Source organism: Vicia villosa, linkage group LG2 (genome assembly GCF_029867415.1).
Source record: "Vicia villosa cultivar HV-30 ecotype Madison, WI linkage group LG2, Vvil1.0, whole genome shotgun sequence".
NCBI classification, from domain to species: domain Eukaryota; kingdom Viridiplantae; phylum Streptophyta; class Magnoliopsida; order Fabales; family Fabaceae; genus Vicia; species Vicia villosa.
The window spans coordinates 230,457,683-230,472,728 of record NC_081181.1 but is presented as its reverse complement, the minus strand read 5'-3'; the positions used below and the strand labels follow the sequence as shown (position 1 = coordinate 230,472,728).

At 36.6% G+C, this 15,046-nt stretch overlaps 1 protein-coding gene across 1 annotated transcript; it reads left to right on the top strand.

The window, feature by feature from the left end:
- Positions 1–1,836: 1,836 nt before the first annotated feature.
- LOC131648454 (WD-40 repeat-containing protein MSI4-like) lies at positions 1,837–6,092 on the top strand. Its single transcript, XM_058918210.1, has 12 exons — positions 1,837–2,428; positions 2,534–2,599; positions 2,703–2,777; positions 3,687–3,762; positions 4,142–4,340; positions 4,523–4,604; positions 4,734–4,807; positions 5,013–5,124; positions 5,239–5,313; positions 5,395–5,474; positions 5,612–5,711; positions 5,818–6,092. Exons 1-12 carry the CDS (start codon positions 2,069–2,071, stop codon positions 5,926–5,928), a joined length of 1,410 nt encoding a protein of 469 aa, XP_058774193.1. The 5' UTR covers positions 1,837–2,068; the 3' UTR covers positions 5,929–6,092.
- The last annotated feature ends 8,954 nt before the right edge of the window (positions 6,093–15,046 follow it).

Below are 15,046 nucleotides of genomic sequence, written 5' to 3'. Positions count from 1 at the left end.
GCAAAAATAGACAGTTGCTGGTTTAAATTCCAGTAACGCGCTGATGAAAGTGGGCGCTAGCCTTAGTTTTAGTATTTTCCCCAAAAGAGAAATATTTATTAAGATTGGTGCTGCATTTCGCATGAGTGGATTCGGTAGATAAAAATCATTATTTTAAACTCTTCTTTTCACTATAGGAAAAATCTAATTATTTTCCTTTTTTTTCGTGAAAACAAACAAGTTTCACATAGCCTTAGTTACATACTGAAATAATAGACGATAATACTTGAAATATTGGTCTATGTGGATATAATAAATTTTTAAACTACTTGATAGAGTTGTATACTTGTGGTCTATCAGTCCCCAACTAGTAACTATACATGGAGGGAAGCTAGAGAAGATGGTCACGTTCTCCAATATAATATGAGAAATAACTACCCATTTCCCACGCTTATGAGAGAGCAAGGCGCAGTTAGTGCTTTCTTGGGCTCTAAGAGCCAGACCCAAAAGGCTCATATAAATACCTCAACACTCTAGGATTATGACATTCATTCACTAAAAAAAATAACAGTACACAAAGCTTCTCACGATTCATGCGAGCTTGCTCTAACACCATAACAATCCTAAAACCCCTTGACGATCCTACACCTTTAAGGGTTGTTACTCATTGTATTGTTAGAAAGTACTATATCAAACATATATTTAGCACTGGTCACCCCTGATATAAACTACCAAGATGATTATGATTTTTAGTACGGGAGAAAAAAATCCTTAGTTTGTAATTACTCAAAAACATATACAAACCTTTAGGACATATACCTTGAAAGTCTTAAAGAATACAATGGAGATGAATGTATGTTGTGAATGATGCAAGTGATGATTACAATAACCTTAAATGCACTTACAATGGATTTTGCAAGATTATTCTGATTTGGTATATAGAAGAAGGTGAATGGTGTGAGATATTATAATGAATGAGAAAATGATAAGTTTAAAGGTCAAAATATATGTCGAGGTTTACTCAGATAACAATGGTGGTTGGATGAGAAATTAATTGTGTGGCCTTTAAATATGAATCCCCTAACTTGCTATGTTCGCTTTGTGAATATGGGCTTGATTCGTGAATCGGAACAAAATAATATGATAAAGTTGGTTGTTTTGCAATAAGCATTTGTTTTATATCGTTAGATCGATGTTTGTTTTGTTTATGGTCAGGATGCCTACGGATCACCCCTTTAGTCCCTGAACCGTTGAAGATTTATTTACATTTCTAAGCAAATTGAAACACATTTATTGATTTTGATCTTTAATGGTAAGTCTATTGTTATCTATCCAAGGAAGCTTTGAGCTTTTGCAAGAACAACTTGTCCAATATTGGAAACATGCCACCCTACTCCATCCCCATCTCCAAAAATCTCGATTGAACTAAAAGTTGTCCTCCTAGAAGCGAATATCTTCAAATTTCTATGCATAATTAATTTATTACAAGATCTAATGATATATTGTCCTTAATTGCTTAAAAAGCTACAAAATTATTGCTTAATCCCATATGAAGCACATCTTTCTCAATCCGCATACCATTTTTTATCTAGCATAATGATTCGTCTCTTTCAAATTTATTTACAAAACTCATTTACACACAAATTAATATATAAAATCTAAAAAATTATAAACTTATCGGATTTGAGCCATCTTCCGACATTACAATCTAAAAGAAATCTCTACTATTAAAATGTATATTTTTTATAAGATATATTAGAAATATAAATGAAAGAAGAGATTGAATATTTAAGTTTAAAAAAAAAATCCATTAAATATCTAACGGATGAGAATCCATTCCCAAATCTACCAAAACTACTTCTTAACTTTTCAAATACAAGATAAACCCTAAAAAAAAAAAAACACAACACCCCAAAAATGGTGGCGAAAACATAAAAAAACCGAAGCGGGAAATTCAAATTCACAATCTCTCTCTTCCCGCTCTCTCCTCTTTCACCAACAATCCAATTTCAGTATAAATAAAGAACACTTTTTTGTCTCATACATCACAGAAACAGAGAAAAAGAAGAAGAAAAAACAAGAAGCGAAAATGAAGGATTCGAATTCAAAGAAAGAGGGTTCAGTTTCAAAATCAATGACTGTGGAAGACCGATACAGTCAATGGAAGTCTCTCGTCCCCGTCCTCTACGACTGGCTTGCGAATCACAATCTCGTTTGGCCGTCGCAATCTTGCCGTTGGGGTTCTCTGATCGATCGTGCGACGTACAAGAATCGCCACCGTTTGTATCTGTCGGAGCAAACCGACGGCACTGTTCCGAATACCCTGGTGATCGCTAATTGTGAAATTGTGAAACCTAGGGTTGCTGCTGCGGAACATATCTCGCAGTTTAACGAAGAGGCGCGGTCTCCGTTTGTTAAGAAGCATAAGACTATTCTTCATCCTGGCGAGGTTCAATTTTCATCACTTTTGATTTTTATTTGCTGATTATTGCGTTTAATTTCTTCATTTTTGGTTAAAGTGAGGATATTGATTTGTTTGTTTGCTGTGATTTAGGTTAATAGAATTAGGGAGTTTCCGCTGGATATGAACATTATTGCGACTCATACCGATAGTCCTCATGTAAGTAGTGTTTGATTTTTTATTTGGATTACAATCTTGAAAATTTGAAATTTTTGTTAATGTTTTCTGTGATGGAGGTGAAATTTTTGTTTTTTGTTTACAGGTGCTGATTTGGAACGTTGAGTCTCAACCTAATCGGAATGCTGTTTTGGGGGCTCCCACTTCTGTCCCAGACTTGGTTTGTATTATTGTTTTCTGGTTTATTTATTCTGTCACATTAGGTTATAGTTTTATTTTTATGAATTAATGTCGCGTTATAATAACTATCTTTTGTTTGATAAATATATCTAATGTGAATCTATATGTCTAGTTCTCTTAATGCATGATCCAGCATGCCCTTATTGTGAAGTAATTGTGGAAGAGAGTGGATTGTTCAACCCTAAAATCAACTTCCTCTTTATCATTTTTCATATTAATTATCTTATTTTTGTTCCTTGTATTAATTGAATTAATTTGGACCCCCTTTGCTTGACTGATCCATGCCCTAACTCTATTCACGAGCATTGCTGTCAACTGTGAAAAATAGCATGTTGTTAAACCCTTAAACCAACCACCCCTTTATAGTTTTTCATTTTAATTATTGTCTTATTTTTGTTCAATTCATAATTGAATTAATTTGAACCCCCCTTTGTTTGATTGATCCAAGCCCTAATTCTAATCATGGGCATTGTTGTCAGTTGTGAAAAATAGAAGATTGTTAAACTCTAAACCAACTGTTCCCTTTGATGGTAATATGCTAATTGTACTCATAACCAGTTTTGTCAATTGTGGAAATTAGTCGATTGTTATAATTCTGCTATGGGATAGTGCAGTACCACTGTCATGATGGCTATTTGACACTATTTTATACTAAATAGTGTGGAGGAACAATAGTAGTTTTCCCAAATTCTTCCATGCTATAATGGTGTAGCCTATACTGGTTACTGGCTATTTAACACCTTTGCTCATAATTAGCTCCTTTTTGTTGCTAAGTAACTTTGGAAGTTTGAATTCACTGTTTTGCCTAATAGTTTAGTGTGCACTGTGCATTCAACATATCTTTATGCATAAAGTCAGGTATCTGAAATTGTAGGATACTGTTTTGCAGGTATTAACTGGGCATAAAGATAATGCTGAATTTGCACTGGCTATGTGTTCAACTGAGCCCTTTGTTCTTTCTGGAGGTAGGATTGATTTGAACTTCTTAATCAAGTTCAAACTTTTAAATTGTTGATATCAAAAACACAATATGATTATATAGTGTGTTTGGTCTGGTGTCAGCTTTCCACGTTTACTAAAAAATCACGTCAAATTTCCATGTTTATGTAGAAGTTCCATGTTGTAGCTTCTGAAAAATCATGTCCACAAGATAGCTTGCCGTGCGTTTGGAGGCTTAAACGCCAAACCAAACACACTAATAGAATGTTTGTTATATGTGGTGAACTTATAATGCTGTTTTAGTTTTGCTATCAATAATATTCTTACTCTTTCTAGATGATTTACTCCATATACTCTACATTGTATTTTGTTGATCTGATGAGAATGCCTATTACCTAATGACAGGTAGGGACAAACATGTGGTGTTATGGAGTATTCATGATCACATTGCATCTTTGGCTACAGAAGCAGGGCCTGATGCTAAACAGGGCTCTAATGTTGGGGGAAGTGGTGAGAAAACTGCAGAAAGCCCATCTGTCGGACCAAGGGGCATCTACCGTGGTCATAAAGACACTGTTGAAGATGTGCAATTTTGCCCGACAAGGTAGCTGTTTCTTGTTTTAGTCTTGCTTGTATTAATTTATGTATATACATTTTTTTTGGGTCAAATACTAATGGAATCACTTTCTGATTCTTTTGACCCTATATTGGTATTAAGATGTTATTAATGTTTTTATTTGATCATTCTCTAATATAAGTCATGTTTTTTGTTGTCTTGAATTGCAGTGCACAAGAGTTCTGTAGTGTAGGTGATGATTCTTGTCTCATACTTTGGGATGCTCGTGTCGGAACTACTCCAGCTGTTAAGGTATGAATGGATCATTTCATCCTAGGGGAAAATAACATGAATACAAATTATTGCCTTCATTTCAAATTCTCAGAGATCTCATCCTTTGTATTTATTGTTTGGTTATCTTATCTCTGTTCTTTTATGCAGGTTGAGAAGGCACATGATGGAGATGTGCACTGTGTTGATTGGAATACTCATGACATAAATTTAATTTTGACTGGGTATATGCCCCTGCCCTCAGTTTTTTGAATGAACATAGATTGAGATTTATACACTTTTCTGATTTTTCTTTTTCTGTATAATTAATTGTTATGGTCCTTAATGCCATTAATGAGTTTAGCCTGGAAGTTGAACCTTTTTTTCCCAGCTACCAAAACTTTTTTGGATTATGGTTCTTCATTTTAATTGTTTGCTGTTTTGCTTCAGTTCTGCTGACAATTCAGTTCGCATGTTTGATCGCCGGAAGCTAAGTGGTCATGGGGTTGGGTCTCCTATTTTTAAATTTGAAGGCCATGATGCACCAGTCCTCTGTGTACAGGTGACAGAGATTTTACATTGCTACTGCTAATTGCAGTTAAACATTTAAATGTGTAAGTCAGTCATGGCCATTTTAGTTTTTTGTTCTTTGACTCTCAACTTTGATCTGTTTCAGTGGTGTCCTGCTAAGTCATCTGTATTTGGAAGTGGTGCTGAAGATGGCATCATTAACATCTGGGACCACGACAAGGTTTGAACTCCAAAATTTTCAAAGCTATTCTATCACTACTACTTAATGTATTTTTATGGAGATTAAAACTGTTTCTTTTAGGTTGGGAAAACATTGGGTTCTACTGATCCAACAGTATCACAGGCTTCCCCTGGTTTGTTCTTTCGTCATGCAGGACATAGGTATGATAGTAGTCGGTCAAACACATGTTCAATGATCTTTATCCAGTTCTTTATAATTCAGCATTATATATGCCAATAGGTTGGAATATTTGTTTCAACTGGTACTTCAAATAATAACTTTTTACTTATGTTTTCAGGGATAAGGTTGTTGACTTTCATTGGAATGCTGCTGATCCATGGACAATTGTCAGTGTCTCTGATGACTGTGCTAGCACTGGTGGAGGTGGCACCCTACAGGTAAACATATCATTTGGTTAGAACATTTATCACCCATGCTAATTACAGCATTAACTGGGGTTAAATTTTACTGAAACTTATTAATACAGTGTTTGATTTATTGCAGATTTGGCGGATGATGGATCTAATTTACCGACCAGAGGAGGAAGTGATGGCCGAGCTGGATTCGTTCAAAACTCATATCTTAGGATGTGGCACTGAAAATCTGAACAAATAAGTTACATGTTTCAGTTGTTAGAATGTTGTAGTAGGTGGAGTGTTATTTAATAAGTATATATTACAATGGACAACAAATTAGAATGTACTACAACTTAGTCGGTTCCAAACTTAATTTGAGGAAACTATATTTGAATCTTTTGATTGTTTGTTCTTTGATTTTTTTGAATCCTCTCTGCCCAAGCCAAACAAGAAATACCATGTGTTACAAATTTTATCAATAGATTTTGAATATTGGCATGAGAAGTTGTTGCTAAAAATTGTAGCAAGTGATGCGAGATTATTTTAGCCTGTGAAATAAATTTATTGAATTTTACAGATTGAGTTATGATTAATGCAGCAACTTTTATAGTATTAAAACTAAATTTTTTAAAGTAATCGAGAAAGTGGAATGGATCATATTGAAATCTATTATATCTCATTCTCAACCAAATCCTTACTTTATATACCATCTTATTTGGAACAAAAATAATGAGATGAGATTTTAAAATTAAAATACCTGTTATATAAATCTGAAGCTGGTAAAATAAAACACTTCGTTGAAAAAGTTATTAATGTTCGGCTAATGTGGATTGGTGCAAGATAGTTGCTATAATGTTAAAAACAGATTGAGTTTTGAGTTTTGGAAGACTTGTAGATATACCTGAGATTTGGTTGATTGATTATTGACAGAGGGTCTTTTGTTTCAGCTTTAAAAAATGATTTTTTTTTTATTTTTATTTTTGAAAATAGATTTTACAAAACTGATTTTTAAAATAGTACAAGTTTTTTAAAAAATAAACACTAATTTTGATATTTTATAATATAAACATACTATATTGAAGACAAAAACATAATCAAAATTTCAATTTTTTGAAAAAGTTGTATTTTAAAAATGATTTTTATGAAAATCTATTTGAAATAACTTCAAAATTAAGTGATTTTTTGAAATTTTGATATCTAATTTTTTTTCCCCATAAATAGATGAAATACCTAAAATCACATTTTAAGTATAACTATTCAAACTAAATTTTCATTTGAAGTTTTATATATTTTTTTTTGTAAAGTTATTTTATACAAAATTATGTAACACTAAAAATCATTTTAAAAAAAAGTCACAACAAACGGGCCATGATATTCTCTCAAAGATTAATAACGTGCATTCCAAGATACCCTGAATGGTTTCAACTCCAAATTGAATCATCATAACATTATCCAAGATGAAGGTGAAAGTGGAATCGTTTGTTTCAAGGTTATGAGCTTGATGAATTTGAAGGAATTTTGGAGCTCAAGTTTATGTTGAGCATTGATGATGACCTTTGTTTTACATTAAAGATCATAAATTTTCGTCTTTATGAATGAAATGTAAAACTTTCATACCTAATCCTCCTATTAAGAGAGGGTGACCGTTCTTCGTTGGTTATAATGTGATATTTATTCCTATTATCCTCATTGTCCTTGATTAAGGGTTGGTGTCTTTGACTCTTTGTAGTTGCTATCGGGGTTGTTCCTGGTTAATTTATTGGATGTCTCTAAAGAGCATGCCCGACTATGGGTCTGCTCCTCTTCCTTGGCCCCAAGTGAAAATTTGGTCCAGGTTGACGTGAGAGGGGGATTAACCCCCGGCTATTTGGAGTGACTAAAAGGCGGGGTGAGCCCGGGTCACCATATTTGGATTCTAGGTTTAAGTGCCCTTGGTCACGTAACTTTCTCGTCCTTGAGGTTTGATGGCTATGGCCACACACCTTATATGCTTTTGAGGTTCGTAGTGTTTTTGATAGCCGGTGCTCCGACAATTTGGATTCCCTCCTTTCCTGCGACGTGGCGTGGTCATAAGGTTTCCATGTTGTAGTCCCTTCAATTGCGTAGCAACTCATAACAAAGCTCTTTGTTGGTTTTCCTATATTTTTTAAGGTCTCTCGTTGAGAAGATGTGCATTTTGATGTTGCACCAAGTTATAGATGATTGTTATAAGTTCGTTTGCGCCTTGTATACCGAGTGTGGCCTGGAGTTCCTTGAGGTACTGAGACATTTCTGGTCCAGAAATTTGTATTTGCGGTGGAGGTTATTTTGGCGTATGACCTTGGAGTAGTTGTGGAAACGATTGGAACTACGGTAGAACCTGGAAAGAGGTAGAAACCTCACGAGATGTGGCGGTTGTAGAAGTAACCAGAAGTAGAATGCCTATCCCAGGGAGAGGAGGTGGATCTCCGGGAGTGTAGACAGGGACTGGTGCGACGACCTCAGTTGCAGGGATGCCATTGTGATGAGCTCATACCGAGTTAGTTTAGAATCTACCATTGCTTACTGTTAAGAAAATTTACGGTGATCTCATTAAAAAATTATTTTTCACATACGACGCCACTTAGTGTTGATGAGTCAATTAGATTTTTCACTGCAGCTTTTAGATAAGTCAGACGAGAATGAGTGTTCTTTGAGTCTTGAGATCTGCACTAACTTAGAGACTTAAAGTTGAAAAATATGACCGTGAAGGTATTTGTTAGTTGTTACTGAATAAGAAATATTTGTTGTTGGACTCCACTAGTCCATCAATTATTTACTAATGTTTGTTTATTATGGAAGCCATTCAGGATGTGTGAATATCTTTATGCTAATACCATTTGGATAATATGATTTCATTTTTTACATCCATTCATTGCCATCCATAGTGTGAGCCATCATTGATCATAAATATTTATATTCCAAATAAGAAGATTAACAAAAGAGGAAGGAAAGAAACAGTATAGATTTGAATTAAGAAACTTTTATAAGTTGTGTTGTGAATTCAATGCCAAGAACAAAGTATAATACAAGAGAAGAATAAAGGACAAGGAAGAAGAGGAACACAAGAATTGGTTATAACTGCTATTCTTTCACTTTCTCTTAGAACAAGATTACAAGTTTACAAGAATAACAAATAACCTCTCTCACCCTAAATTAGGATTTGCAGCTTAGCAATGATGAGAGACTAGTATGCTATTTATAATAAAACCTAACATACTAACTAATGGGCTTTTTCAGCAAGGCCCATTACACAAGCCAACTTAATAAACAAGCTAACTTAACAAATTAGGGTTTAAACACTAAAACCTAATTTAACATGCTAACAACTCTAGCATCTTCGACATCTGCATGCTAGACCCATCTTCGACTACAGCATGCACACTTCGACACCAGCATGTGAACAATCCTTCGACTTCATGCTTAACTCTGTCGAACTGTCGAACCAAGAAGCTACCCTTCGACAATACTAGAGTTCGATCCAATATCTCACAAATCTCCACCTTGGACCTAACTCTACAATGTCAAGGAACAGACTAGCTTTCTTCACGCAGCTTTATCAACTGCATACAGTGGAAAAACTTGCAACTCGGCAATGTCTTGGTGATCATATCAGCAGCATTGTCTTCAGTCGAAACCTTCAGCACTTGGACTTCTCCACGCTCGATTACTCCTCTGACGAAATGCAGCCTCACATCAATGTGCTTAGTTCGCTCATGATAGGCTGAATTCTTTGACAGGTGTATTGCACTTTGACTATCACATTTAACAATGATACCTCGACCTTGAAGTTTCAGCTCCTTCGCAAAACCTTCAAGCCACAATGCTTCTTTCACAGCTTCAGTGAGAGCAATATATTCCGCTTCAGTGGTTGATAGAGCAACAACCTTCTGAAGAGTTGCTTTCCAACTAATTGCTGTGCCAAACATAGTGAAAACATATCCAGAAATAGACTTTCTAGAATCCATACAACCTGCATAATCAGAGTCGACATATCCTTCTATTGCGGCTTTACTATTTTCACCCAAGGCTCCACCATAAATTAAGACTCTATTTAGAGATCCATTTATGTACCTTAGAATCCACTTCAATGCTTGCCAGTGAGCCTTTCCAGGATTCGCCATGTACCTGCTTACAAGACTTACTGCGTATGCTATGTCGGGTCTAGTACAGACCATAGCATACATCAAAGAACCAACTATATTAGCATATGGGATGCTATTCATATAGGCTCTTTCGACATCAGTACTGGGACACTGATCAATACTCAGCTTGAATTGAGGGTTTGTTGGAGTCACAACTGGCTTCGAATTCGACATACCAAACTTTTCAAGAATCTTCCGTAGATATGCCTCTTGAGATAGACATAACTTCGACTTCTTTCTATCTCTTCGAATGTCAATTCCAAGAATCCTGGAAGCAGCTCCCAGATCCTTCATATCGAACTCCTTATTGAGTTCAGCCTTCACCCTCATCACATCTTCAACATTGTTGCTTGCTATGAGAATATCATCCACATAAAGCAACAAAATAACAAATGAATTACCAGGTCGAAATCTGAAGTAAACGCAGTGGTCGAACTGACTTCTAATGAAACTTATGCGTGCCATGAACTTGTCGAATCTCCTATTCCACTGTCGAGGAGATTGTTTCAGCCCATACAAAGATCTCTTTAACTTGCACACATAATCTTCCTTCCCCTTTTCGACATACCCTTCAGGTTGCCTCATCAGGATCGTTTCATCTAGATCTCCATACAAGAACGCAGTCTTCACATCCATCTGTTCCAGTTCAAGATCGAACTGTGCCACCATGGCAAGTAACATTCGAATGGACCTATGCTTCACAACAGGAGAAAACACATCATTGAAGTCGACACCTTCTTTCTGAGTGAAACCCCTTGCAACTAACTTTGCCTTGTATCTTTTCGACGTCACTCCTTCAATTCCTTCATTAACTTTGAAAATCCATTTACAGCTGACTAACCTTGCCCCAACAGGTTTCTTGATCAGTTCCCAAGTATGATTATCATGAAGAGATTTCATCTCATCATCCATGGCCTTCAGCCATTCAGTCTTATTTCGACTCCTCATAACTTCCTTATAGTCTCTAGGTTCTTCGTCTAGAACCTCACTTGCAGAGATTAAGGCATAAGCTATAAGATCTGCATATCCAAGTCTCTGAGGTGGCTTGATGACTCTTCTCGACCTATCTCTCGACAATAGGTAGTCATCGTCAGTTTCCTCAACTTCAGCATCTTCTGCTTCTTCTTCGACTTCATCTGGGATATGCAATTCAGCATCAACATGCTCCACCTCAACAGGAATCTCTACCTGTTCCAGCTCTTCGTCAGATGTTTCTGTACTTCGACCAACATCATTAGTTTTCTTAAAAGCCATTTCAGCTTCATTGAAAACTACATCTCGACTGGTGATACACCTCCTGTGACCTGGCTCTAGGCACCATAGCCTATAAGCTTTGACTCCTTCAGGGTATCCCATGAACATGCATTTCAGAGCTCTAGGTTCGACCTTGTCTTGCCTAATGTGAGCATAGGCTACGCAGCCAAATACTCTCAGTTTGTCGAGATCTGGTGGATGTCCCGACCAAACTTCTTCAGGTGTCTTCATATCTAACGCTGTCGAAGGACATCTGTTTATCAGATATGTTGCTGTCGAAACAGCCTCAGCCCAGAACACCTTTGTTAACCCCGCACTAGTCAACATGCATCTGACTCTCTCCAAAATAGTTCGATTAAACCTTTCAGCCAAACCATTTTGCTGTGGAGTACCTGCAGTAGTTCTATGCCTTGCAATACCAGAGGCAGCACAAAAACTGTCGAATGCCTCATTGCAAAATTCAAGGCCATTGTCGGTTCTCAACCTCTTGACCTTTCTGCCAGTCTGATTTTCAACCAGAGTCTTCCAACTTTTGAAATTCTCAAAAGTTTCATCCTTAGTCTTCTGGATGAATACCCATAATTTTCTGGAATAATCATCTACTATGGATAGAAAATACCTTGCTCCTGAATGTGATGGACACCTTGCAGGCCCCCAAAGATCAGCATGGATGTAATCAAGGGATCCATGTGTTCTTTGTTTGCCTTTGTTGAACTTCACTCTGCAAGATTTTCCAAGTACACAGGGTTCACAAAACTCCAGCTTTTCGACTTTGTCTCCACCAAGCAGATTTTGTTTCCCTAATTCGACCAGACCCCTTTCACTCACATGGCCCAATCTCATGTGCCAGATTTCTGTTTTCGACAAAGGTTTCGTGGATGCAACATTTGTCGAACCACTTACAACTTCAGCCTCAAGGGTATACAAGCCTTGTTTCTTCACGCCTCTCAAGACTTCCTTCGAACCCTTCATGACTCTTAGGATACTTTTCTCTCCTTGGAAAACATATCCTTTCTTGTCGAATTCACCAAGAGAAAGCATATTTCTCTTCAAATCAGGAACATACCTGACTTCAGTCAACAACCTTATTGACTCATCATGGAGCTTGAATCTCACAGATCCAACACCTGCAATCTTGCAAGCCTTGTTGTTTCCCAGCAATACTGATCCACCATCTTGATCACATAATTCCTCGAACAAGTCTTTGTTTGGAGTCATGTGCCAAGTGCAACCTGAATCCATAATCCACTCCTTCTTAGAGTCACTGCTTGAAACCACAAGAACATCAGATGATTCAAAATCATCTTGAACAATGGCAGCGTTGCCATTATCCTTACCTCCATGATATTTCAAGCGTTCAGGGCACACCTTTCTTGTGTGACCCTCATTCTTACAATGGTAGCATCGAATGCCAGATGCTTCGCCACTGTAAGTCTTCGACTGGCTTTTGCCTTTCTTCTTGTCGAACTTACCATCCTTTCGTAAGAGTTTTCCTTTAACGGCCAAACCTTCGCCAACAGTCGAAGGTTTATGCTCCTTTCGTTCATTCAAGTCCTTAGAGTACAAGGCTGATTGAACTTCTTCAAACGTCAGGGACTCCCTTCCATACAAGAGAGTTTCTTTGAAGTGAGCATGTGATCGAGGCAAAGAACACAATAGTAACAGCGCTTGATCTTCATCATCGATCTTCACATCAATATTTTCAAGATCAAGAATCAGCTTGTTGAACATATCCAACTGCTCAGCCAATACTTTGTCTTCAATCATCTTGAATGAATACAAAGCTTGCTTCAGGTAGAGTCGATTTACCAGCGATTTGGTCATATACAAACTTTCAAGTTTCACCCATAACCCTGATGCCGTCGTCTCCTTTGATACCTGCCGGAGAACCTTATCACCAAGGCTCAACAAAATTGCGCTGTGTGCTTTCTCGATCATATTCGTCTTCTCCGCTGCCGTCAATTCTGCATTCATGGCTGCCTCTCCCTTCAACGCTTCCAAACAACCCTGCTAAACCAGTAGAGCTTTCATCTTCAAGCGCCACAGACCGAAATCATTCACTCCGGTGAACTTTTCAATCTCATACTTTGTTGAAGGCATCTTCTCCACGCTCACCGCACCAATTTGTTGTGAATTCAATGCCAAGAACAAAGTATAATACAAGAGAAGAATAAAGGACAAGGAAGAAGAGGAACACAAGAATTGGTTATAACTGCTATTCTTTCACTTTCTCTTAGAACAAGATTACAAGTTTACAAGAATAACAAATAACCCCTCTCACCCTAAATTAGGATTTGCAGCTTAGCAATGATGAGAGACTAGTATGCTATTTATAATAAAACCTAACATACTAACTAATGGGCTTTTTCAGCAAGGCCCATTACACAAGCCAACTTAATAAACAAGCTAACTTAACAAATTAGGGTTTAAACACTAAAACCTAATTTAACATGCTAACAACTCTAGCATCTTCGACATCTGCATGCTAGACCCATCTTCGACTACAGCATGCACACTTCGACACCAGCATGTGAACAATCCTTCGACTTCATGCTTAACTCTGTCGAACTGTCGAACCAAGAAGCTACCCTTCGACAATACTAGAGTTCGATCCAATATCTCACAAGTTGTTTATAGTTACAGGTTTTGTCAAAGATCCAATTTACCTTATATTTTCTATGAACTGTGAAGGATCACCAATCTGGCCAGAGAGATTTATTTCAGATGTTAACGTGCTAGCAGAAATTGGTGAAAAACATGAGAGAGTAAAAGATGAGTTTTCAAACAATATATGTGCAGGTGAAAATGAAAAACTCGTAATGATGCACTTCAACAATTTATATATAATGCTATTCACATGTATAATAGGGGCATTTCAAACACCCTAAAGTTTATCCCTATGAAGGTATACACAACAAAATCAATGAGATATCATTGTTTCTAACGACAATCAAATGAAATACTGATTCAACCGATGATATTCACAAACTAAAGAAGACATGTCAACCTCAACTCAAAGTCGCAAAAGAAATTCTATTGGGATTCCTTATCAATTCCAGCGGTTTTGTATCACTTTCTTCTACCTGTTTCATAAGGTTTTCTGCAAACTATATGATCACATCATTTTCATCACACAGATTTTGGATTCTTTCCATCTCCTGCAGTTCTGCTGCTGCAATAGCTGGTTTAGATTCGCTTTCACCATTTAGAGAGGTTGCAGCTTCACCAGCTTTCTTAAGTTCTTCTTCAATAGTCAATTGAGCTTTCACCAATGATCCATCAAAACTCTTCTGGGTCCTTATCAAGTAATTTTGGCTCAGCAGAAGGTGATTTCGTATTCTCCTCCGGTGATTTTGGATCAAGAGGTGATTTTGAATCCTGCTTTGATTTTGTTGAAGATGGTGATTTTGGATCATCTTTAATGGAGTTCCTCTCAATAGGTGACTTTTGATAATATTCAGCATAGTTCGGCTCAACCAAAGGTGATTTTGGATAATCTTCAGCATATTTCGGTTCAACCGGAGTTGATTTTGGATAATCTTCAGCCTAGTTCGGCTCAACCGAAGGTGATTTTGGATAATCTTCAGCATAGTCAACTCAAACAAAGGTGATTTGGATAATCCTCAGCGACGTTCTGCTCAAGAGAAGGCGATTTTGATAATATTTAGGGAAGTTCTGTACACCCTTTTAAACTCCACGTATAATTTACAAATAAATTAATCAAAACGCAGCACAAGAATGTCACACTTCATAAAAACAACATAAATATCCTGCTCTGTAACACGAGTTACACCAAATCATGTTATTAATCTCAAAATTCACTTTTATGATGTTTTCATGACATCAAAACACATCTGATAAATTTTTCAGAGAAAAACATATTTAAAATAATTATTGTTCTACTCAAAACATTTAGTCTCTTAATAAACACTTTATAACATAATCAAAATGATTGCATCA

Bases quoted from the DNA above. Each gene is read 5' to 3' on its own strand.
- LOC131648454 (XM_058918210.1), top strand. From the start codon at position 2,069: ATGAAGGATTCGAATTCAAAGAAAGAGGGTTCAGTTTCAAAATCAATG. The intron at 5,125-5,238 runs GTGACAGAGATT...GATCTGTTTCAG, and splicing joins CACCAGTCCTCTGTGTACAG to TGGTGTCCTGCTAAGTCATC. The intron at 5,314-5,394 runs GTTTGAACTCCA...TGTTTCTTTTAG, and splicing joins ACATCTGGGACCACGACAAG to GTTGGGAAAACATTGGGTTC.